The 26061-nt window shown below is 36.3% G+C and overlaps 1 protein-coding gene across 4 annotated transcripts in view; it reads right to left on the minus strand.

The window, feature by feature from the left end:
• Positions 1–26061, minus strand: part of SMC6 (structural maintenance of chromosomes 6) — a 42026-nt gene that overhangs the window by 5198 nt on the left and 10767 nt on the right. For all 4 annotated transcript variants that reach the window (XM_050316585.1, XM_050316587.1, XM_050316588.1 and 1 more), the window contains 23 exons: positions 25911–26016; positions 24045–24181; positions 23566–23627; positions 22602–22682; positions 19909–20010; positions 19603–19722; positions 19408–19503; positions 18255–18401; positions 17815–17903; positions 17144–17308; positions 15971–16149; positions 14713–14914; positions 14466–14580; positions 13287–13447; positions 12008–12143; positions 10814–10894; positions 8862–9032; positions 6004–6141; positions 5105–5250; positions 4320–4445; positions 2851–2956; positions 1436–1588; positions 567–664 (listed from right to left, as the gene is read on the minus strand). In XM_050316585.1, the coding sequence (XP_050172542.1) occupies positions 567–664; positions 1436–1588; positions 2851–2956; positions 4320–4445; positions 5105–5250; positions 6004–6141; positions 8862–9032; positions 10814–10894; positions 12008–12143; positions 13287–13447; positions 14466–14580; positions 14713–14914; positions 15971–16149; positions 17144–17308; positions 17815–17903; positions 18255–18401; positions 19408–19503; positions 19603–19722; positions 19909–20010; positions 22602–22682; positions 23566–23627; positions 24045–24181; positions 25911–26016 (2917 nt within the window). The remainder of the gene's footprint in view (positions 1–566; positions 665–1435; positions 1589–2850; positions 2957–4319; positions 4446–5104; positions 5251–6003; positions 6142–8861; positions 9033–10813; positions 10895–12007; positions 12144–13286; positions 13448–14465; positions 14581–14712; positions 14915–15970; positions 16150–17143; positions 17309–17814; positions 17904–18254; positions 18402–19407; positions 19504–19602; positions 19723–19908; positions 20011–22601; positions 22683–23565; positions 23628–24044; positions 24182–25910; positions 26017–26061) is intronic.

Here is a 26061-nt window from a genome sequence, read left to right on the forward strand (position 1 = left end):
GGCTGCACAGGGTCAGACAGTGGCTGTTCCCTTAAGCTGGGCATGGCTTTACCAGGGACTTATATGGAGGCTTTGGAACAATTCTGAGCTACTAGATCAAAAATTCAAAACATGGTGTAAGTTATGAGTCTCTAGATCAGCAATATTAAAACCCATAAAATGAAATAAACTCAAGTGACAAACACCTTGAAAGTGCTGTAGTATTAACAGAAAAAATGCTACGTCTTCTGTTAATTTCGGGAGGGGAGAGGGACATACAGGGCACTAAACGAGGAGGAGCCTGCTTGACAAAATAAAACATTTCAAATAGTTGTTTTACTTCAGATAAACTGATTCAAGTCCCACTGAATTATCATATTAACAGACATTACGCAAGGAAGAGTAAAAAAACCTATTAAATTCTGAGAACTATCAGCACTGAACTGCCTAATTGTTGATGTTCTATTGCTACAAACAGCAAAATTTATTTCTCTTCATATTTAATTTTTTCAAGTTACACTTCTTGCAAGACAACTTAGTAGTTCCTTGTAATTCTTGTACCATGAAACAAAACACAACAGTATTACCTTATGCTTTGGGGGGTGAACAAAATGAACTGTCGATACTGCTGAAAATCAGCCCTCTCCAGAATCATATCGATGGCAATTCTTCTGTTAAGCATGTCCTAAAGACAAAAGATTTATCAGGTAGTAATACTGACCACAGTAAATACATTAGAAAACATGATTCTAGGAAAACCTACCAGAATTAATTCCTATACAGTAAAGGTTTGCTAAAGAAAAGTCTGATAATATCTAAGCTGGAGAAACATTAGGGTTAAATTCTAAAACCTACAAATTATAGTCTGGGAAATTCTTAAACTGTACTTTTTAGTATCCATGGACAATGGAAAGTTTCTACCAGAATAATCACACACTCCTACTCACTGTTTTTCTATCAGTTTTGATATACATGTAATACTTCTTACTTTATTGCTATGCTGAGATGAAATGTATCTTAGTAGAATAATGTTTTCGCTAAAATTCTGCCTCAAAAATACCTGAAAGGATTTAAGGGCTGCATGAAACCCAAGCCATTCTGGAGCTTGTTTCTATTAGGATTATTACTGTTTTTATCATGTTTTGAACACAACCTTATGCATCAGGCTTTACTGAAAGAGATGCACAATAGGAAGCTGTTTTTAGCAGGGACTAAGAAAGCTTTGCTGCTGTAACCATTCCACATGAAACTAGGAATCTCCCTCCAAAATTCTTTATATATGAAGTATATTATCTTTTTTCTCCTCTAGTTCTGTAATTCCCAGTAAACAGGTGATTGACACAGAAGGCAAAATTAAATAATGCCGTGTCAACTCTCTGTCTCGTGGTAACAGTACAACTATTTCACTAATTTGTATAAATGAGAGTGGGAGATGTAGTTTAAGTTTAAAGTATACCATGTAGACATCAAATTCATCCAAGCATCGGAAAGGAGAGTCAGTGATGTTCCACAGAGAGAGAATGTAACAAACTGTAGAGAAGGTACGTTCACCTCCTGATAAGGATTTCAAATCAGTAAGGGAAGCTTTCTCTTCATCTCCAAACTGAACCTTGAAATAAAAATATTGCAGCGATTTTTAAACATGAGACAGAGACTTACTATCAGGAATCATAATTTTAACAGCAAACACATTATACATGAGCATATCACCTGAGAACAATTTTCTGCAAGTCACTCAACTGCCATTCTGGAATGGATGGCTCCTAACCATTTAATAACACATTTCTAGGATCACTGCAACTTCCTCTATCACAGTGAAATACAGACTGAATGACTCTGCCAGTGATTTCTTATTCAATTCTCTATTTCTGATAGCTGTTAAACAGTGGTTCATAAATGTTAACTAGTGTAGTTACATTACAGCTAAAATCCAGTTACCAGCTACAACAGAAAAGCAGGTAATTGATCTACAGTGGAATTTTAAAGGCAGAAGAGTTTCTTTACTGGAATGCATAGAACATTGAGAACAGCCCTTTGGTTGCATTGATTAGGATGACATCTTGTGGCACTCCTGTAATATAAAACGTAGGCGTTTTCTTGTCCTGTTAACTGCATTACCTTTAACAAGTTCAGCAGGAAAAATAGAATTATTTTGGAGTGGAATCTTTTTTTTTGGGGGGGGGGGAATTGTTTTCTTTTGCAATTTACCTTCCTTGACTAAATATAGACCTCTTGTCTGAGAAACATGAGACATTAGCTATTAAAAAATACATATTCTGATAAAGTCAGGTAATGACTTGATATTTTATGGACTGAGTTTGATTCTTCAGATACATGTGCTTCATTTGTTTAATTAGGACTGCAACAACACGTATTTATGTTGTCACTGCACAATTTTCACCTTAAGTCTCCCACAGAAACAAAAGTATATAAACCCACAACTTTTTGGGATGTCATGTTAAAAATACACAAGAAACCCCACAATATTGAAGCTTTAAGACAGTAAAAGTTGTTTAAATAACAACCAGAGCCACTACACAATCACATAAATAATGGTGAACCCCTATCAATGAAATAGGAATAAGCTATTTTGAAAGACTGACTAGAATGACTCACTAGTGAATTCTTCTCCTTGGCACAAGACAGCAATCTAAATTTATTTCCTGTAATCTAGCAACCCGCCCATTTAACACGGCAATGTTTTTTGTTCTTGCTTGTTTTCAACAGCATCCTACAGATTAGTGTATCACAATTTGGATATGGAAGAACAATTTATTCTATCCTTTGCAATACATGTCCTAGCATCTGAGACTAAAAAAATTAATAATTAATTACATATTATGATAATTGAAGCCATATAAAATAACTTACTGTTATGGAAAGTGTCTCGTTCTTGTGATCAAAAAGTATTTTTCCAGAGCAAGCTCGAACATGCAATAATCCCTCAAAGCTGCTTTTGCATCGTATAGAAAGGATACTTAAATCAAGCAAACAAACATTAGGTCAGCAAGTTTTAAAATACATGAAAAAGCAACAACAGATGTTTATCAACAATCCCACATCGTTAAATTTTAAGGCCTGCACCATTAATAACATTTTCCCCAAATCAGTTATGCTCTCAAGCGGGTGACATTCAATTCTGAACATCTGCAGAGAATCACTGACACAAAGTAAGGAGGTAAGAAATCCAGATGTACAGTTTTGTATTTTCTAGAATTTGTTTTAACAGACCAGAAGCTTTTTACAACATTTTTCCAGAACTTCAACATTCCACTGCTTCCCTATCCAGTACTACGACTGCACAGTAAGAAATTTACATGGCCTTTGGCAGATTCTGGGAATTAAAGAGCATTGTGTATTAATTTCTCTGCCCACCCCCTCAATTCTAGCACATTCTAGCCCAATAGACAACACGTGAGAGTTCCTCCAAGAAAGAACTATGGTTCTTTAACACATTGTAAGGTGTGTTTCATACTCAAACTTGGGCACTAGGACCAAGATTCAATTTGACATATGTGGGCACCATAAGGCAAGCATCAGATTCTGCAGGTAAATCTTGCGCACTACTATCTCTGTACTTCTATCTGCAAAGGTTGGGAGATTCTCCTCATCATCACTATTTGTCAGGATCATACTGGCACCTCCCCCAAATCCAGATCAAAAAGTACAAAAAAGCAGAGCCAACAAAGGTATCCCTCAATTTCTGCTGAAGGGAATGATAAATGATGAAGTGCTGCATTGGAAAACAGACCATCAATCCTTTTAAAGGGAGGACACCACAAAATCTTCATGGATATGTAGAGGATACTAAGGGACTGAAGCAAGAAAGAAGGGGTGCACTCCCAGTATGGAGAAGAAGCTGTCAAATTACAGAACCTGAATAGATATCTTCAAATTTTTCCAGCACATGGCAGAGGAAAAGTGCTTGGCCCACAATGAAATAATGTGAGCTCAGCACCAGTAATTATGATCAATAAAAATGAGTGATAGTCCAGATTATTTCAATTCTTGTACGTTGTTGATATTCTATTGACCAAAACTAGCACTCAGACGGAACTGCCATGGATGAAGTCAGCGCAGTTGAGGTCTTTGGTGGGAAGCAAAATACAGCTTCCATTAACAAACTACTTTTCCAGCTGTCAGTCCAGGCTTCCTCTAAACTGTCAGCAATGACAGGACTGAAACAGGGAGCAAGCTTAGGTTAAAAAGACCTCTTGTGAACACTGCCCTAAAGACAGTGTGTTCTCACTGGTCTGCTCTTTAATTTTCACCCCGGAATATGGGCACATCCTTAGATGTCAGTTTATCTGAAACCTGAAATTACAGTAAAATTAACTCACCGTAGGAATTGCTGATAAGCTTTGACTCTCTCTGCCATGATTCTTTCCAGCACCCTAAAAAATTTCTTTAAATTCTTTACTTTACTGCTTGCATCCTCATATCTTTCCTTTGCATCATGAAATTGCCTGTTTTGATTAAAAGAAAGTTTAGTTAACATGCATTACATTAAAAGTAAGCTATTGTTGTAAATGCAGAAAATCATTTTGATAATCAAAATATTCAAATGAAAACTCTTTTGCGAGGATTTATGTTAAATCTAAAAGCATTTGATGAGTCAAATAAGACACTTAGCAAATCAAAAATGGTCGAAAATTAAATCTTACTTCTATTTTTAATTCTTTTGACAATAAAGTCTTGCACCAAGGAGAATGAATGATTGGGTTCCCCATGCTAAAGAATATCTGAGGGGAGTGCTCCCTTGCAAGACACTGTATTCAAAACCTCAAGTAACTTTCTAACTTGTGCATTAGTTACTCAAATTATAAGTATGCTTAACACTCAATGCATCACAGAACAACGGTGAGTTATGTTTGTGTAATCATAACTGGGATATAGTCATATATCTAGTACAGATGCTGCTTAAAATCACTGGAGGGTTTTTCAGGACTCCTAAATTTGTTCAGTATTGGTTGACTGCGAATCAGTACAACACATTTCCGTATCTTCATACACAGCTTAAGTGCTAAAAACACACATAAATGCACAGTGAGTCACTAAGAAAGCTCTTTCTTCCTCTCTCTTTGCAATCTTACCTGAACAACTTTACACAGTTAAGATGACTTACTGTATTATTTCTTCTCTGTTTCCATGGAGACTAGTTTCTGATTTTATCTTCTCTCTCAGGCGATTCATTTCTGCATCAAGACTCTTAACAGTCCTGCTGACATGGATGCGCTCCGAGTAGATCTGCCTGGCTTGGGCTGTTTTTTCCTAAAGTAATGTTTGAAGCTCAGTTAATTAATAAATTTTTTAAAAATCTGTTTAGTTCTCACAACAAATATTTTAGGCTATGGAAAAACAAGGTCTCCAGGTAAGACAATGTTTTTGTGCTGTTCCTTGGGTATTCATCACAGCAAACCCAGTTAACAATTTTACTAACAATATTTTTAAGTAGGTAGTTATTTCAGTGCCAAGAACTGTATCCATCTGAGATTTTTAATATTATCACAGTTATTTAGCTAATACAGACAAATAAGGAATGAAAATCACCATAATTAAATAGGACAGTCTTCCAAAAGTCTTTGTGGATATGATTTCAGAGTTAGTTAATAAAGCTTAACTAAGCCTTCAAAAGATCAGATATGGGGTCTGTACAATGAAAAATTGAGCATCCAAGAAGCCAGAACAGCATTATTCAATTTAACTTAAAATGCAAATTTTAAGGTTAAGTTGTTTTTATCTTTTCATTGCAAAAGACAAGAAATAGTCCTAGATGGATAACCACTAGCCTATCTGTAAAGACAGAAATGCCGTCTGGCCAGAAAGAAAGAGGCTTCAATTTACTTACACAAAGTTACTTTTACTTGATTTTGACAGTCAGGCTAGGACACAGCTGAGAGAATACTCAGTGTAGCTGAGTATTAACATGGTCTGTATGTCATACAAGTGGAATAAGTTATTATTAAATTTTAGAAGGATCATGACCATCTGACTTTAATAAAGAAAAAAAAAAAACACATGTACCTCTAGTTCCTTTTCTTTGGCAGCCAGTAATTCTTTGTGCTTTCTGATGCAGGCCAAATGTTCTTTCTGTTTGTCTGCATAGTGCTGCAAATGGCGTTTACTGCTTTCCATTTCTGACTCAGCCTGGTTTAATTCATCCTGTTTGGAATAAATCACGATGAGAGCTGTTTGGGGTAGATTCCTGAGAATCTCTCCACATGTTTATGTACTTATCACAGGTTGTTTTTACCACGGTCTAATTGATTTTGCTTTCAGTAAGACTACTCCTTCTAGAGTCCAGGAGCTTTAACAGCAACTAATCAGAGAGTCTATACTCAATTCTGACAAGGACATAATAAATACATGCAATGATTTTAGGAATCATATCTGGAGGTGATGTTTTATTCTTTGAAAAAAGCCATCCTTTCTCCTAAAACTCAAAAATATAGATTTATTTTTTACACTACATTCTACCCAGAACTTCTGATGACTGTGTAATGACATCAGCCACAACTGTATTTCTGTGTGAAAATTCAGTCCTGCTATACCTGTAACATAAAGACATAGAATTATGGAATAGTTAAGCTTGAAAAAGACCTTTAAAATCATGAAGTCAAACCATCAACTCAGCACCACCAGCATAAATACCACTAAACCATGTCCTCCAGTGCAATTTCCATACATTTTTGAATGCTTCCAGGGATGGTGACTCCACCTGCCTGGGTGTTTCATTCCACTGTTTTACCATCCCTTCCATGAAAATTTTTTTCCTAATATCTAATCTAAACCTCCCCTCGTGCAATTTGAGGCCATTTTCTCTCATCCTGTCACTTGTTATCTGGGAGAAGGGACCGAGCCCCACCTCACTACAACCTCCTTTTAGGTAGCTGTAGAGTGGTAAGGTCCACCCAAGCCTCATTTTCTCCAGGTTAAACAATCCCAGTTCCCTCAGCTGCTCCTCACAGGAACTGTGCTCCAGACCCTTCACCAGCAACATCTATACTACATAAGTGTTGATACTGTTGAGGTGATATATCTTTCCAGAGAAGTAAAGAGGTACAAAGAATGAAAATTAACACATAATTTTCTTCCTCATCCCTGTCCACTAGATGGCTTAACAATCAAAAAAAAAAAAAACCCAAACCAAACGAAAAACTCCAATAAAAACCACCCCAGAAACCCCAAAACAACAAACAAGAAAACCAAACACCAACAACAATAACAGATGCTCTTACTTTTTTCAAATCCTACCTTAAAGCCACAACTTGCTATATGTCAACAGGTTATTAAACAATTGCAGAACACTTAACACATCTTTTCCCTTTCAGGAATTTTAGAGCTGCCCTCTGTTGTGTTCAGTCTTCCTAAATAACAAGCAATAATAATATTCTCATATTCTGAATAGATCTATTCTCTTTCCTTACACAGTGGTTCTTTTAAAATAGTTCATATCTACAGAAATTCCATACTAGATACATTAGAACATATTTATTCATTGCTTTCCTGACCTGTTTCCTTCCTCTTTTTGTTTGCCCTTGCTTTTTTAATTTGGGCCGACTACATAGTAATATATTTAAGTGAGAAATTTAAGAGATTAGGATAATGATCCTTCTAAGTTTTTCCTTATTCCATCCTTCTACAAATTTACAATACTGTAAATGTGATGGACTCTTATTTCTGTTTTTCATTTCCAAACCATTACTTCTTGCCAATATCACATTTTGCATGCCAACACTCTGCTATTTATCTTAAGTCTTGGTATTTCTCCGCCTTTTACATGTGCCTTCTGTGGTCTTGAATAATTAAAACTATGTACTGGTACCTTCTGGTATTATGCAACTTCATAAAATAACATCCAGTTCATACAGAACTTCAAATGCTATTTTGAAAATGTGATGGTTCGGACTTGGCTCCCTGCCAAATGCCCAAACCCCAGTAGCAGCCTCCCCCCCTTCCCCCTTCCTTCTTCCCCCAGAGCAAAGGAAAAAAATTATGTAAATTGAAGAACCCGAAAATCCAGCTAGTTATATAAAAAAATATATATTTGATGTATATTACAGTTAAGATGCTATGTACACAGCAAAAAGGAATCCAAACACCCCCCGAAGGGATAGGGAAAGGGGAACAAAAGGGAACAAAAAGGGACACCGAGCAGATATACGCAATCAAACCTGAGAATTAGTAAAATAACTAGTAAAACAAATCTCACCACGTCCCTTAGAAAAAAGCAGGATTGGCACACACGGCCAGCACTCTGCTATCCTCCACGTGGCAGGCCAGCGGTCGCTGCAGGCCTCAGCCTTAGATAAGCGAGACCAACGCAAGGACCCACTGTTCCCGTACTCCGCTGGAAGAGAAGAGAGTGAAGGCCTCTCTTCCCTTCTTATTTATACCCCGATTTACGTAAAAATCGTATGGAATACTGGGAACACTGCCTCTTCCTTGGTTACAAACTGGTAACCAAGGAAGGCCTAGATTAAAACCACCACAGAGAAATAAACAGTTATGAACATTCTTAGCCAAGGCTTCCTAGAAAGAAACAAGCCAAAACAACAAATATGATGCACAAAAAAAATGAAAGTCAAGGAAACTATTTTTCTTTTTTTCACTCCATGACTAAAGATACCTGGAAATGAACTCTCTTTGAACACAAAACACTACAGCAACTACACTTAACAACCAACACCACCTTCAAACTATTGCCAAGATTATTTCTCAACATGCTTTAGATGCAATGCTGCATTTCCATTTTATAGGCAGACCTTAAGTGTATCAGGAAGCAGCACAATCTTTTCTTCTGCTTCACCTCTTCTATAACCTCATTCTCTTTGCCACACAAATGGAACAAATTAAAAAATATAATATGAAGTTATTAATACCCTAATTGGGCCAGCAACTTCTTCTACTTCATGAATTTTTTCTTTCACTTCTTTTAATCTTTTTTCAGCTTCCAGGAGAATATTTTTCTGTTTTTCCATTTTTCTGCTTTGTAGTTGCATGTCTTCCTTTACAGATTCCATCTTAGCCTTATTTTCTTCAGCTTCATTTTGCTGTCAAAATATATTAAAGTGAGGAATGATAAAAGGAAAAATACATTTGTAAATTACTGTATCAGGTTTTAATTTTACTATCAGGGTAGAATATTACATGAAATACTCTAAGATTCTAATATGAACATGAGCAGCTCAGTGTAATTGTCATGACAGCCTAAAAGAAGAGACTGACACATCTTGTAGGAGACCACTAAACCAAACTGTAAAATAAAAGCAGAATTTCATAATTATCTGATCGAAAATTAAAAAGGACTTTATTTGGGAATTGTGATGAAAAAAATTAAAAGAATAAGGAAACTTCCTTCAGGATCCATGACAGAATACAAACACACAGTATACAAAGGAACAGAGGAAGAGTAAGTGGATTGTTGTTGTTCCCTAGAAAACCAGACCATTCCTAAGGAATTATCATCATACATACTTTCTGATTCACAAAGACAAATATTGCAAAACCTGGGAAAAATACGTAAATGAAACCTTGTATTGCTAAGAGTCCTTCACAATCAAACAATTGTGAAATCAAGGAAGCAATGAAAATCAATACCAAGTGAAAAAAGAGTAATTAATCCTTAGTAGTGGTCAGAAAGCACAGAAAACACAAAAACAAAAATCCAAGAAAGGAATGAAGAGAAGCAAATACATAAATCTAACAGCTGCATAGGACTATTAACAGAAACCAACTGTAAAAACACTGATGTTGAGCAAGGAAGTGTTCAATGATCTTTTAACAGGAAGATATCCTCCTACAAAAATACAAAAAACTATCCTCCATCTCATCAAATAATATACTTTAAAAAAAAAACAAACAGAATTAGATTATCTGGAAAAGAGAAACTCTGTAAGAGCTTTCAGAATCTGTACTGATCCCTTTTTGAATAAATTTTGAAATGTTCACTTACATGCACATGTGTGCATTCACACTGAAAGACAGAGTACTGAAAAAAAGTGTGAGTTTGTGCCAACACTACATGTGATTAAAGAAAAAATCTGGTCATCTTGGACTCTTGTTGATCCCAGATAAAATAGTGGGGAAAACGCCATGGAATTTATCTGAAACAACTGCAGTCAGGATCACTATTAGCAGCATAATTCTCAGAATTTAAAACTTGGCCATCTGTACGTCAGCATATGACAGAGCAACAGTTCAAATTCACAGCCACCAATACACAAATCACAACAGATCATCAAACATTTTTCTCTGTTCTTAAACTACTTCGCACACATTTTAAGAACACATTGATAACAATAAGAACTCTGAAGGAACCATCATCCTACCATGTACTTCTCTAGGGAAATACATGAATTTGAAATTTGTGCATGGTGAAGCTACAGTAAAGGAAGAACTTGTGGGTTCAGGGCAGAGCAGCTGTGCTGTGGCATTAATTATGCTCCAGGGTAGCCTCTACCTATGTTTTGATGATGCCACTTCTGACCTTCAAACCTACAGTGTCACTTCTCCCTAACCAGAGTCTTATAGCACTGCAGGTCTGGAATGAGGAAAAAAAAAGGCAGAAGTAGAAGAAGAAAAGGAAGAAGGGGAAGAAGAAGAGAGAAAGGGAAGTACAAGATCAAAGAGAAAGACAGAAAAAAAGAAGGAAAAAATATTTTTAAAAATCACAAAAAAAAAAAAAATTACTCCATTTACAGAAATGTTCACAATTATGACAAGTGTTACATTCTTGACTATTCATCCAACTTTTCTTATTTCAAAACACTGTCAACATTAAAAGACATAATTTCATATGCTGATTAGACATAATTTGATAATCTATTCTTACTAAGATACAGATGTCCACTGACTGGTGTTCTTCCATATTTTCAAGGTCTACTATTTCTGCATTTGCTGTTCTTATTTTTATCTGAAAAGAAAAAAAACAAACACATCCTTTAGCTTAACTAAAGAGAAAAGTTCATATTTGTTCATTTAAGTTATCACAGAAAATATTTGATTTTTTACTTTCATTAGTGACTAACAAAAGGAACTCTTCATGCCTACCTATGGAATTCATTTTCATAAGATATAATTTGTTCTGAAAGTCATATGCACTTTAAATCATTATTTTATTTGTATTTAACATGACAATTGAATAAAATACATTTTGTTTTTTCTTCAAATATTTATCTTCAGCATTTCAGTCCACATGCCAGGTTCTTTGTTGCTTCTTTTTTGTAATTTACTGAATATAACCTTATATAGCATGTATTAGCTTACACTGCCTACCTGGAGTATCACTGGTCACCACAAATATATATCACAGAATAACAGAATATGCTGAGTGGAAAGGACCCACAAGGATCATCGAGTCCAACCTTTAGCTCTGCACAGGACCATCCCCAAGAGTCACACCATGTGCCTGAGAGTATTGTCAAAATGCTTCTTGAACACTGTCACGCTTGGTGCTGTGACCACTTCCCTAGGGAGCCTGTTCCAGAACCCAATAACCTACCTAGGAGTACCACAAAAAGGAATATTCTACCTAGGAGTAACACAAAAAGGAAGCTAACAGTTGTAAAATGGTTTTAAAGAAATTAAAATTAAGAAAACTTAGAGATGTGACATGTCCCAGCATACCAAAATGGGATAAGAGTATATGAAGAGCATGACAATAAGAAAGATTCTGGGAATGAAAAGGTAAGCCTCAACAGAAATAAAGGAGAGAGAAGGATTATAAGTGTCTCTTCTGTGCACTATTAGTGTCAAAACAAGCAATAGAAATTTGTGAGATTTAGCACACAGTGGAAGAAAGATATCAAACAGGAACAACAGCACGTTAGGACTGATGACCTATCATTCTGTCCTAAATTATGAGAGCATATTATGAAAGTAAAAAATAGGAAAGCAAAGTAAGGATAAAACAAAAGTAAGGATAAACATTAAAAACTATCACTCAGTCAAAATAGATTGCAAAAGTCAAAATGAAATAGGGAAAGACTGATGACTTTCTAAAAACTAACACTGTTCTTATTTTTACCTGTAGTTCTTTTTGGTGTCGTCGATGACCATAAAGATGATCTTCATTTTGCCTAATCTCATTTTCAATGGAATGTAAATGTTGCTGAGATGCTGCCAACTGTGCCCTTTTGCTTTCAATCTCTTTATCCAAGTGACTTTATAAACAAAGTGATATTGAGATATATTACACAGGTATTATTTATGACACACACAGAAATACACAAAAAAATACACGAATGACAAGACAAAGGGTAAAAATGCACTCTTTTTCAACAAGCCTACATCATTCCTCCATGGCAAACATAGCAATGGAATTCCTGTCACACTTTGCAAGTGTCCTGGTTGTTGCTATTACTGTGCATTTCTTATTCCATTGTGTTTGTCTTCAGTAAACTGTTAACTCATAGTCTCTGCCTTTGCCCTCTCTTACTGGAGGGGAGTGAGGGGAAGTGAAGTGGTTTATTTTGGGTTTAATTCCCAGTTGGTTTTTTTTAACCACAACAGAAAGTTAAGATAATCTTTGAGTGAAGTTCATTATATACTGACATGAACAAAGTATAGTTAACAGACATATTTAAAACTTTTGAGTTATAGAAATTAATTTTAACATTCAATTCAGTCTATACTATCAGCTATTAATACTAAAATTATTGACGTAATATGTCTCTAATATAATCTGAGCCTTAAAATAAAAGTAATCTATTGTCAATTTGTTTATTGACAGTTCAAGTTTGCAATCTTTGAAGTACGTTTTGCTTTTTTAACTACTGTATTGAAAGCAATGAGAGAGAGAGCCCTTAAAAACATAAATGGTGAGGGAATTCTCAGAGATATCTACCATAAATGAAGCCAAAAGCCTAAGAAAGCACAGATGTAGTTTGAAACCAGTAGTAGTATATGTGCTAACAACTTTGGTTTGAAAAATCAGGCTTCCCTTACAGTAAACTATGACACCACTGTTCAAGTGTTAGATTTTAAAAGAAACAGCTTTGACTCCATACTCATTTTCTCCAATTGTAAACTAAAAGAGAAGGTAGCTAGATTTCCTGGAGTATCCAGTTCAACAAACCCTTACTTGCCACAAGCTGAAAGATAACTAGATACAATGCAGGTTTGCACCTGTCACAGAAAGGCACTGAAATAAAGAGATTTTCTAGAATTCTCAGGAGGGAAGTGTAAATCTCAGAAAAAAATGGAAAGACTAGAGAGTAATGTCCATGCAAATAGACAAATAAGCAATTCCACTACTCATGTCAACAAGTACAGTTTTTACCAACACAACATCACAAGACGCTAACCTTATTTCTGCTTCAACATCTTGACTGAGGTACTTGGGTCTGGAGTAATTGGAAGAGTAATACCGTCTTTCAAAGACGTGATCACCTTCACCAGTGAAAGCTTCTTTACAGTTTGTTGGGGGACGACTGGACTGCATTACCTCACGAGCTCTACGGCTGCTCTGAAAAACACAATGGTCTTATCATACCAATAGAAAAGCAACAACAATTAAAAATAACAATTTAAAAGTTGTCTAAGATGCTCTCATCCAGAAATAATTTCAATGCCTAATGAAATAAGAAATACAGTAATAAAAGAATGTGGAAAAAAATCTATAATGTCAAGAATCTACTTTTCTTAGTTGAACAATACATTTATGTTCTCAAGAACCCACAAAGTTTATCTACTCATTTATTTTATTCTATTATGAATTTATCTACCTTGTAAATTCTATAGTCTAATCAATCCCTTGTAATTTGCCATGGGAAAAAAACCCCAATAACCAAAAGGTTACTATGCACAGGTGTATTTAGCAGTCAGAAGTGGAATAAATGTACAGGAAACCACCTTCCAAAGCAAGATATGAAGTACATCAAACAATATACAATTAAAGTTTAATGTCAGTAACATTACCAACAAATACGTTGATAAAAAAACCCACATTGACAGTGCCAGACTCAGCGGTCACAAGTGCCTTTGTCCAAGGCAATAGTGTTCTCGAATCTGAAGCATCAGTTCTTCATATTAGAATACTTCAGATTCAGATTCAGTTGAAATAGTTCAGGTAAGGCTCAAAGATGGTAACATTAAAATCAGTGATTAGGTAAGGCAGAGGGGGAAGAACAAATCCAACATTCCTGCCATGAGAAAAGCCTAGAAAGTTCAGCTGCACATACATTCAGTTACAGCCATGCTTGATAAACACTCAGCTCTGCACTCGACAGAGCATGAGCTGCCTGTTTTCCAGTAGGAATGTCAGAGGACAAACTGGGACAAGAGATTTTGGAGGAAAATAAAATCCAAAAAAAGTAAAAGTCATTAGTTCCATCAGGGTCCTCACCTCTGCTCAGTGGCAAGAAGGAAAACAAAACTTGCTCTACCCCTTTTATCCATTACAGACACTACCAGTGAAGGTGCCAGATGCTCCACACAGAGAAAACAAGTTTCTTTAAAGACCAACAGGGAGCCTAAAGCCTTACTTTAATTAGCAGGACTTTTTCTATACCCCTCACATCGATCAAACAATTGGCAACCATTACATGATCTATTTCCAATGCTGTCAGTACAGATGGGAATTCTGGATGATAAACAGCTCTGAAGAAAAGAAGAAAAAAAACAATTTATAAAACTCACAAGAGATTCTTTAAAAAAAAATCAAAAATAGTTCTTTTCAACTAATAATTTGAACCATCAAGGCTAAGCAACAAATTTCAAAACATAACTTACCTCTGTCTAACATCATAAATTTTATTCTGGAATTTATTTACAATTATTTGAGGTCTAAATCCACGTGGGTAATGTTTTGTCATCAGTAATTGTAGAGTTCTTTCGTCGCTATGATTATCACAGCAAAATGCATGAACTAGGCCCTTTAAACAGGCTTCGATACCCAAGGTCAGTTCAGGATCTTTTGGATGAATGAAAGCACCTAAGTAAACATAAAAGGAAAGGTTTTAGGAGTTGTGTTCCACAACAAAACATTCACTAGAGCCTTACTACTCAAGGTTCTTGTCGTCTCGTGTTGCAGGTTTTAAGAGTTTAAAATAAACCTTTCTTATAAGTAGAAAAAAAATTAAGCAGCTGACTAAAAGATAAAAAACTCCACAACAGACAAGCTACCCTGAGAACATAAATATATAATTTCTGTTCCTAGAGACACCTACACATAGATGGAGGCCTACATTTTCTTTCAAGATTTTTGACAGGTCTCAGTATACTAACTTCAATTTAGGGTACCAATTTTATGGCACCTCAGCAGTAGTGTATAAAGGTAAAGATGGTTTATCAACAATTTAATGCTTTAAGGATGAAGGCAGTGGAAAAATTATGCTGCAACTTAAACATGAAGATTTCCATTATATCTATCATCTGTCCTCAGTAGTACATGTTCTTACTCTGCAGTAAATGCAGTACTTTAGTACTTGGCCTTCACATCCAGAATATGCTGAAGTCTTTGCTCCCATTCACAAACTGAAAACAGCAGCCACTGTCACAGCTGGACAGAAAACAAATAAAGGCCAACTTCCCAAGAAAATCTCAGTTGGGTCTGTCTGAGTTGATCCACCCAAAACATCTTGAGTTTGACAAGCCCACAAGTCAGCCACTGGACACTTTAAACAAAATCTGTCTAAGACCTGGACAGTGCTACCCACTGAGAAACATGCACCCAAAGCACAGCAGTCTGATGCTTTGAGGGTGTGGGGGAGTTGGAAGGGTGCACTTGAAGTTTACTATTTTAGTTACATAAAATACCTCAACTCAAATAGCTGGAAAGTGAGAAAAACCAGAAGATGTCAGCGAGTTCATGACAGAAGTAAAAGATAACCTACCAGGATAAAACTTTTAGTTCAGGAAATACAGAAGAAAAAGATATATGTGAAGTTCCTTAAAGAACAAATAATTTTCCTAAAAGACCACTGTTTACATTAGCAGCCACACAAGAACTCCTGTGAAAAAATGTGCCTGTTTCAGTAATTATTCTTACCTATAGGTCCAAGAGGTTTATTTTTAAAGCGCCCTTGCCTATAAGCTGTTTCAACTGCTTCAACAAATCCTGGTATGTGTGGTCCAAATCTTTTCAAAGTATCTGTTTTACTATCTTTCAGCTCTCTCAGCTGTTTCTGCTTGGCATCCAGTGCTTGTTGCGCATCAGTGTTTTCTCTCCTAAGAGAACAGAATCTTTTTCAGTAGTTACAGAGCCTTAATTGGACTAAAAAAATTATAAAGCCTTCAATTCCTAATAGCACAGTGTATCAAGATGTCAGTAGTTCAATGTACGTCTAGGTACGGTGAACATAGAACAATATTTTTATAGTTTCAAGAAATATGAGACAAAAAAGCAAGAGAGAAAATTACTACTTTGCAACAGTTTTACAAGACTTTTTTTTTTTAATTATAATAAATTTATTTCTAATTATATGCTTCAATTTCACTGTCTTCTAAAAGACTTTCAACAGAACATAAAGTAAGCATTGGTTATAGTAATTGATAAAAGATGATTAAACTAATACACCAAGAGCAATAAGCAACAATTCTCAAATCCTTCAAGATAATAAATGACATTGCCATAATCCTCTCTGGTAATACTGCTGAAGTTCAGGTTTCCAAATCAAAGTCAGAGTGCTTTGGTTTTCCAGTTTAGGTATGGACTAAATTGGTACTTGAAGCACTTGCCTCAAAACGTCTATGAATGTGCCTTAACTAGAGATGCAATAATTACCCCTAAGTGTATCTATTTTCTTATAATGTTTTACATATCTTGTGCCATCGTATCAGGATGTACCAGTGTATTAAACTAACAAAAAACATTTCAATCGTAATCTGCCCATAGGATGATAAGAGAGTAAGATACAGATATTGGAAAGAAGAAAGAAGGATATTAAACTGACAGCATGGATTTATATCAGGTTTTAAATTACTAAAAACTTTCACTTTTAATGAAAAAAACAGTTTTCTTAAAGTTCCAAAGTTCCAAAAGTTTTTCAATTAAGTCATAGAAGTGTCAAAGAAAAAGTTTAGCAAGTGCTAAGATAAACAAGGGGATAAAAACACAAAAGAAACTGGAGCCTAATACCTCAGGGAACACAAGTACGTAACAAGGGATCTCTCTATAACTTAAACCAAAGGTAAATAGTTACATTCAAAAAGCATGACTTACCTGACCCTGGCATGTTCTTCTCTACACCTATATATAGCCTGCTGAAACTGATCCATCTGCTGAGCAATCATTATTTCTTCATCACGGAATGCCTTTAACTGTTCCCTTAAGTATGTAATTTTCCTTTGTCTTTCCAATTTTTCAGGCTCTGAAACCTGATTAGCACTAGAAAAGAATATACTTCAATATTTTAACACCATACTGATCATTTATAGGTGACTTTATTACTTGCAGCAGACAGAAGATTTATGTATCAGAAAGTTATGTTTAACATTCTGTGCATTTACAAAATCTACATGGCATAAATTCCAATTTTTATTTATTTTTTTAAAATTTGTAATCACATGTAACTCTCCCCAGTTACATTCCTACTGCATTTAGTTTAAGGTGTATTTGTTTTGCGACACCACGGAAGCTAGAAAATGTCTATTATCATCACCAAAAAAAAAAAACAAAACCACCTTTTTTGCTACCCAGTTACCTCATCACATTCTAGTCAAAGTCTTGGCATGCAAAATAACAAGATCAGAAACATTCAGATATTTAATTGGACTCTGTAAGATGTAAATAAATATTTTCTATTACTGCAGATTTTCTCATTAATCAGAAGAGTTCACTTCTTTCATACCTATATAATAAACATATATCATAACCACTGTATCTGTATTTACCTGCTTTTCAGTTCTTCAATTCGTTTATGCAGCTGTTCATCGTCTTTTCCCAGACGTTTTAACTCCGTTTTGAAACGATTATAAACCACCTATGAAGGAAATAGGATACAGTCATTTAAGAAATAGAAGAAAGAAATAATTTCAAAAAAATCCTAAGTTTTGAGTAAATACTGAACGGCACCAAACCAGACAAACATAACTCGATTTTCAAGAATTAAAGTTATTTATTTATTTTCACCTAAGTTTAACACTGATTAAAGCCTATGTAAAGATATAAACCCCAGGGCCCCTGACCAGAAACTACTTGCCAGTCAGGCAGGAAATTGCACCTGTTGTGAACTGCACTATGGATTCAGGAGGCCAAGACAAAGATGCAGAAGTAAAGACGGTAGAGCATTGACAAGATTAAAGCTTTAAACTGGTATGAACTTTTTGCCTACCTCAATTTCATTAACTGCTTTTCTTTTTGCCTGCACTTCAGCCTTCAAAGAAATACACTGAGGATGAAGGGCTTGTGCTTCTTCACTTACTGTTTCTAATCTGTCTTGTATTGCTTTGTACTTTTTTTCTGCTTCATTCACTTTTACCTTTGGTGAAAAAAGAGAATGATATACAAGTAGTAATGGAGCAAAATTTTTCATTGCCACTATGGACATACAAAGATGAAAATTAATAAATGAACATTCTAAGGAAACCAACAGACTGCTAAATCTGTGAAGTAAACAGCAACTTTTTTTCCTATCTCATGGTTTACTCAAACACAGGACTCTTGTTACAATAAGGCCAAGTAACATGACATCAGAAGAAGTTAAACCAGTGTCTGGTTCCTTCAGAACTACACAGACATGTTCATCTCAATGCAAAAATGCCTCAATTGTAAATCAAACACTTAAAAAAATACCCAAAACAAACAAACAAACCCCCATTTTCTTTTTTTTTTAAAAAGGAAAATGATTCCTAATAAAGAAAATTTGGAGACAGAGTTTTAATAGATTGAAAAGTTTTAGGGCTGTTCATCCCAGAGAACAGAACAAAAGTTTGTGTGGAGACCTCATATCAGCCTTTCAGCATCTGAAGGGGACTTACAAGGAAGCCTGAGAGGGACTCTTCATCCTCTGTAGTGACAGGACAGGGAGTAATAGGTTCAAACTGAAAGAGGGGAAATTTAGGTATAGGGAATGAATTCTTTCCCATGAGGGTGCTGAGGCACTGGCATAGGCTGCCCCATCCCTGGCAGCGTTCAACACCAGGTTGGATGGGGCATTGAGGAATCTGCGGGAAGGTGTCCCTGCCCGTGGTGGGAAGGTTGGAATTATACAATCCAAACCAACCCAAACCATTCTATGATTCTGAATTTGTAATAATGATGCCTAGTATTTCTCTGTAAAAATATGTATTTTATAGGTGAATCTGAGTATCTGACAAAATTATTCTTTCTTGCTACTTACAGAAGTCTTAAGAAGTCAAAGACTTCCAGAGGTCTCCTGAAATCACTGATCTTTTCTGTAGGCAATGATACCCAAGAAAACCTACATGACAGATCTCTGAGGCAGGGAGTGACAAAAACTAGAGTAGTTTAAACCATATATGTACCTGCCATTCTTCTACCTTCTGAATAAACTCTGTATTTGCTTCTTCAGCCTTGATGCCTTCTTTGATTGGCTCTATTTCTTTTTCCATCTCACTCACCTAAAAAGAAGCCTATATTAGCATCTATCACAATGTCTGCAATAGACTGAGAATGAAGTACATTTCATATGAACAAACATATTTCAGCAAGACATTTACCACTGCCCACGCTATACTATGTTTCAAATCTTCGAGATGTCTTCGCATGTCATTCACAAATGCGATGCTTTTGTAGCGTTCCTTTTTTTCTAAATAAATTTGCTTCAGTTCTTCAAGACGCTGAAAAAAGAAGAGGTTCACCATGAGTGCAAAAAGTTGTGATGTAGTATGAAATCTTGGAAAGATTTGTGGCTTTTTTAAATTTAATGTCACTAAGACCTAATCAAATCAAAACTATGCAGTTTACGTCCTATAGTTCTTACAGTACTCAGATCTGTCCCAATAATTACTTTAACTTTTACATACCTCTCTTCCTTGTTCTATCTGAATACGTGTATTCTGTTGAGTTTTCTCAACACATGAATAGTCTTCTTTCATTTGTTCCAGCTGAGTTGCCTTCATAAAAAACTAAAAAGGAATAAATGTGCAGATGTCAGGTTCAACCTCTTATCTAAGAGAACTTTAATTGCCACCGAATGACCATGCATCTCAACCTCTCTGCAGGCTGAATGACACACAAAGTAAAGTAAATGGTGAGGTTCTGGTGGTACAGCTTCCATCCCCTTCTCAGGCTGCACTGTGATATCAGAAATGCTTCTTAGGCCTTGACCTTGATGAACAGCACCTGGGCTCAGCTCCTCAGGAGCTTATTGGCAACACTCTCTGCTCCCAGGAACTTACGCTGACTGATGAGCTCCTATTTTTAACAAAACTGCCTTGGAACCTTACTTTTCTTGCCTGAATAACAACCCATGTGGAATAACATTTTTGTTACTGAACTTTCAAAGTAAGTTACATACCCAAATTGTGGCCAGGATAGAACATTACTATGATTAAAGTCCACTCTCTTGCATCCCTATAAATAGCAGTCCTAAGTGAGACCCTTTGAGCTCTCCTGGACCTTAGTGGGCTGTGACCAGCATCTCCCTCTGAGTGGGACAGCTCTGTGAGCCAGCGAGCTCTCGGATTTACTTGGAAGCTGACAACAGAGCCTGGGCTGATATCCCCACTCCTCAAGAATCAACCTGTTGAGATGATACAAAGGCATCCAAAGTGAATACTTCCCTGAATCCAATGGGAATTTTTCACAGGGATACACCTTGTACCTACTATTTAGGTCTGTGGGCAGGTGAATATGCTCTAGCAAATGTATTATGAATGTCGCCCTCTTAGACTCTTAAGTAAATTAGGCCTATAAGTGAGTTACCATTGTGCTGTAGTAAATTCTATAAGAATCTTTTGTTAAATTGTTTAAATTAGGCTATCAATTAGTGCTGTCAAAATCTTTAAGCTTAAAATATTAGTCAAGTCTGAGGCTGCGTTTCGCAAGGCACCCTGAACCTTGTGACTTAACGGGTAGGTCTCCCTTACTCCTTTTTATCTTTACCCTTTTCCCATCACCAGCCTCCATGTCGATCATTTTAGGTTGATTTTAGTTTTAGCTTGATTGATTACAGGTTTTAGTACAATTTTCCTCTGTGTGCTTTAACCATCCAGTTAAGTAGGAAGAGTGAACCTTGTTGACAAACTTCGTTGTGCTTTCATTTTAATATTAAACCTGCTTTTGCTGATACTTGTGCCAGTGGTTCTTTGAGTAACCTAAAACACTCATTTGCAACAGTGGTATTTCTGAATAATGAAATAACTCAGCAGTGCCCTGAAATTTAATTTTATCAATGTCTTTAGAGAGAATAAACTTCAAAAAAATTGTTTGTGCAAGTGAGTGACTGCTACAATCAGACAGTGTACTGGCTCTGGCCAGGATGGAGTTAAGTTTCTTCATAGCAACTTTTACGGTGCTGTATTTTAGATGTGTGATCAAAACAATACTGACAAGACCCTAGTATTTTAGCTGTTGCATCAAGGCCTCCTGTTTCTCACTCTGCTCTCCCAGTGAGAACATTAGCAGGGTGTGCAAGAAGTTGGGAAAGGATACAATCAGGCAGTTGATCCCAAAGAGATATGCCACCCCATGAAACTTCATTGTCATGGTTCAGCCCCTGCCAGCAACTCAGACCCCCACAGCTGCTCACTCACTTCCCTTGGTGTGATGGGGGAAAGAATAGAAAAGTAAAAGCAAGAAAACTCATGGGTTGAGATAAATTATTTAATAAAGGAAAAACTACACACTCAAGCAAAGCAAAACAAGGAATTCATTCATCACTTCCCATGGGCAGGGAGGCATTCAGGCACCCCCAGGAAAGCAGGGCTCCATCATGTGATTTAGGAAGACAAATCCATCACTCTGTCTTCTAATTCCTTCTTCTTTCCCCAGCTGTACATGCTGAGTACAATGCCATATGGTCTGGGATATCCCCTGGGTCAGCTGCGATCAGCTGTTCCAGCTTTATCCCCTCCCAACTCCTTGTGCACTCCCAGCCTCCTTGCTAGTGAGGTGTGGTGAGAAGCAGAAAAGGCCTTGACTGTGTTCAGTAAGCACTGCTCAGCATTTACAAAAATGGCAATAACAAAACATCTCCATGTTATCAAAACTGTTTTCAGCACAATCCACAAGGTAGCCCTATATTAGCTGCCATGAAGAAAATTAACTCTATCCCAGCCCAAACCAGCCCAGCCATGCTCAGCAAAAAAAGGGACAAGAGAGGGTTTAGGGAGATTAGCCATTTTTGGTTGGAAACTGGTTAGGCACTGGTCTACCAACTGGAGGTGGTGAGTGATTACTTTTGCATCTCTTGTTTTCTTTCACTTTCTTTCTCTCTCCTTCCAGCTTTCTCTGCACCTTTTAAAAATAATTTTTATCTCATCCCTTTAATTTGTTTTATTGTACCCTTCTGTTCCTCTTACCACATCCCAAGCTGGAGGGAAGCACCAAAGGGAAGTGAGTAGTCGTGTGGTATTGAGCAGCTTACCTGAGTTAAACCACAACAGGTTATTAAAATCAAGGAATCTGTTGGGTTTTTTCCCTTCCAAATGCTGCCTCTAAAAATTTGAAATCAGTATTCTAATGTTTAGTCAAAATGTTCTATTATTTTTCTTACCTTATACTTGTCACTTCCACTTTTAGTCTGTAAAAACTGTTTACTCATCTCTTGGGTTAAAATAGTCACAGGATTATCTACCTGCAAAAAATAATTGCTTTCTTTTTATTTTGAATAGAACAGTTATCATGTAACTGCAAATCCATGAAAGCGAGCAAACCATTTCCCTGTTCCATGTACTGCAACTCAATAATAAGATTCAGAAATTAAGATTTCTAAACCTCTAATCTCTTCAAAAAATACAAAACATAACAAACAAAACCAATAACAAACAGAAACTTTAGAAATCCAACTCCATCAAGTACAAAATCAAACCACAGCAAGGACAACTAAGGAACTGCTTCCAAGAGGATGACTTCTATAAAGACAGTGCCTGTAAGCTCCATTTATTTAACAAGATGAACATTAGAAATTTTGTCCAATGTTGTATTTCTCATTATTTAATTGATTAAAGTATTGCATTGACTGCAATGAATTGACCCATATATTCTTACAGAAGTTTCCACACAAAAAAATCAATACATACCAGCTGAAGTTTATGTTACTTGAAAATCTAAGTATGTTGAATACTTTAAATTTCATGTGCATTACCTGATCTTTTATTAATCACTTTAACAGCAAAAACACACTCAAATTTCTTCCACAGAAAACACTGAAATAATCAGCATAAAAACTCCCTCCAAATACAAAAGAAACCTATGCTAGGACTTCCATCAACAGGATACATGACTCATGGCTCACAGATGATAGTAATTACTTAGCTGCCTGGGACAGAATCTTATTCTGCATTGGATGAGGTACACATTTCAATTTTTCTTTTTCTGATGCATTTGATTCTGAAAAAACATGGAAGGAATAAACGCCTCCCATTTAAGGAAATGAGAAAACATTGCTTTTTAATGAAAGTATTACAATATCTCATGCTGGTGTCTGAAATTGCACAGAATTTAAACACAGCAACTACCTGTATATTAAAATGATCCAGTATTTTTACTAGTTCCTCTTTCTTTGAAGAAATTAGGTTTCCTAATGGAAAAAAACAGAGAGAAAATACTAATGGGTCTAAAGTAAAAAGACATATAATGTCGCAGTCCCTTGTTGCCTCATAAACCCACTGTGACAGAATATAGGTAAATCAGCAAACTCAACAGAACCTCAAAAAGACTAAAAGAACTATGTTCACCCTCATCATACAATCAGATTTTTGTAAAAAAAAAAAAGCATAATGCAGAACCTGACATAATAAATAATATATATCAATAAATAACTAATATTTTGACATATTAAAATATTTTTAGTCTGAGGTAAACACACAAAAAATGGACAATGTCATGACCCTTAAATGATTCTGTGAAATAACATCTCCCTTTACTAACATCATTTAAAGCAATGAAAACATTTAAAGAACTTCTAAGACTGAGAACAAAGCAAACTACCACCAACCAGATTTGCTTTTCAGTTTGTAACTTCTGCTTCCATCCTGATTAATGTGCTGATTCACAATAATAGAGTTACCATACGATTCTGGTTTAAATGCATCTCTGCCCTGGTTTCGCAAAGTTATGGAAATATCCGCAGAACTAAAAGAAAAAACCAAAAATAATAAAAAAGACAACTGAAATTCATTTCAAATCTAACAAAAAAAATCAAAACATTCTAATTTTACATACAAATTTTCATGTCTACTATGGGTCAGAACTGCAAGTCAGTCATAGTTCCAATCAGAACAATACATATTTATGTTGTTTGAGCCAAAACAGCATCAGATACACATCCAGAAAGGCTGCCATACACTATCTGTTTGCACCTTCCTCGTTAACAGCCAAAAGTAAATAGTTGTGAGAGCAGATTTCCCCCACCTTCCCTTCCCATATGAGTGCCCCCATTTTTAGCTTGCAGATTCAAGTTGCTTTTTTGTTGTTCTCCTGTTCTCTTCTGTAGAAAACAGTTGCTTAGTTTCTACAGCCTAACCAAAGTAATCTATACCAGAATGCTTAAGTCATTCTTCTAGAAAAGATGAGATATGCTTTCACTTCCGAATTCCTATTTTCTGTTTCTTGAGTGAGTGTTGAAACTTTAAGTTGATACACATAAGGAAGGTACAGCCAAAAATTTAGTTGAAGCACCTTTGAAAGGAAAAGGCTGAGACTCCGAGTTACAGCTTTATGTAAATGTAAACTCCTAAATCTATTTTGCTATCGGTTTCCCTGAATATGTTATCCCTACTCTGACAGCAGACTACTTCCTGCATGTTTAAATACCCACCTGTAAGTCAAGGCCTTTATATTGTATATTCATTCACATCACCAGAAAGACGGAAAAATAATTAACCTCACTGCTTGCAAAACAGTAACTAGTTCCCTAGGATTTTTTTGTAATGAATTCAATTATTCGGTAGGAACTACATAGAAAAGAATAGGAAGGAACACACGAGAACAGGGCAATACAGAGGACATACCACCCACGTTAGCTAGTTCAGTGTCCTAGTCTCAGCCAGGTCAGAGTTCATTTTCTCACAGTTGCTCTGAGGGCAGCAGGGTTGTTATTCTATGCCACCCATGTCATCACTGGGTGACGTTGCTGCAGGTGGAAGAAGAGGGGAACGCAACACAGAACTGCTACCATTTTGTTCCTTTCCTCCAGGGAAAGCAGGCAGCGAGAGTGGGGTGCCTCCAGTCCTCCTAGGGGTTTGTCCATCACCACTTTTTGTTGTCTCGGGCGTGGGGGGCGAGAGAGGATGGGGACAATTTGTCCTCTATTGCTTTTTTTCTTCACTGGGGCAGGAGCGGACACAGACGCTTTCACCCGCCATTTTCTTCTTTGTCTGGGGAGCTCTGAAGCTTGGGCTGTGGTGCAGTCAGGTTGAGTCGGACTAACTGAGCATTTCTGCATGTAATCACCCTATTTTATACACTGTTGTTGTTAGTACTGTTGCTGTTACTGTTTGTTTTCCTTATCTCATTGCTGGTTTTTTTCCAGTAAATTGTTATCCCAACTCACAATCTCTGCTTTTCCCCCTCTCTCACCATAGTAGATGGAGGTGAAGGGGAACGGTTGCTTGCAGTGTCATTTCCAGCTGGTTTTAAAACCACAACATTCAGAAATAATGGTATACTACTGGTAAAATTTCTAATTTTTTTGTTTGTATTTTTTGGGGGGGGGGGGGGGGGTTAAATATGGTCTCTTCATTGTTTTGCTTTTTATTGAAGCCTGGTGAATCCAATAAGAAGATGCAGAAAGTGACGGTGAACTCACCAGCTAATCCGAATGACTAAACAGCATATGCTACTTTAAAGAAGTTTTACTTACGTCTCTCCATCTCGAATAAACATTTTTAATGAGGAACCTCTATTAGTTGCAGTGGCTTTTCCACCAAGTCCAACAATAAGACCAGTTAAAATAGAACTTTTTCCACCTGTAATAGAAGCATTGACCTTGTGTTAAAGGGAAGTTCTTGTAA

The sequence above is a fragment of the Myiozetetes cayanensis genome, unplaced genomic scaffold (genome assembly GCF_022539395.1).
Source record: "Myiozetetes cayanensis isolate MyiCay16 unplaced genomic scaffold, myiCay2020 scf2-11, whole genome shotgun sequence".
NCBI lineage: Eukaryota > Metazoa > Chordata > Aves > Passeriformes > Tyrannidae > Myiozetetes > Myiozetetes cayanensis.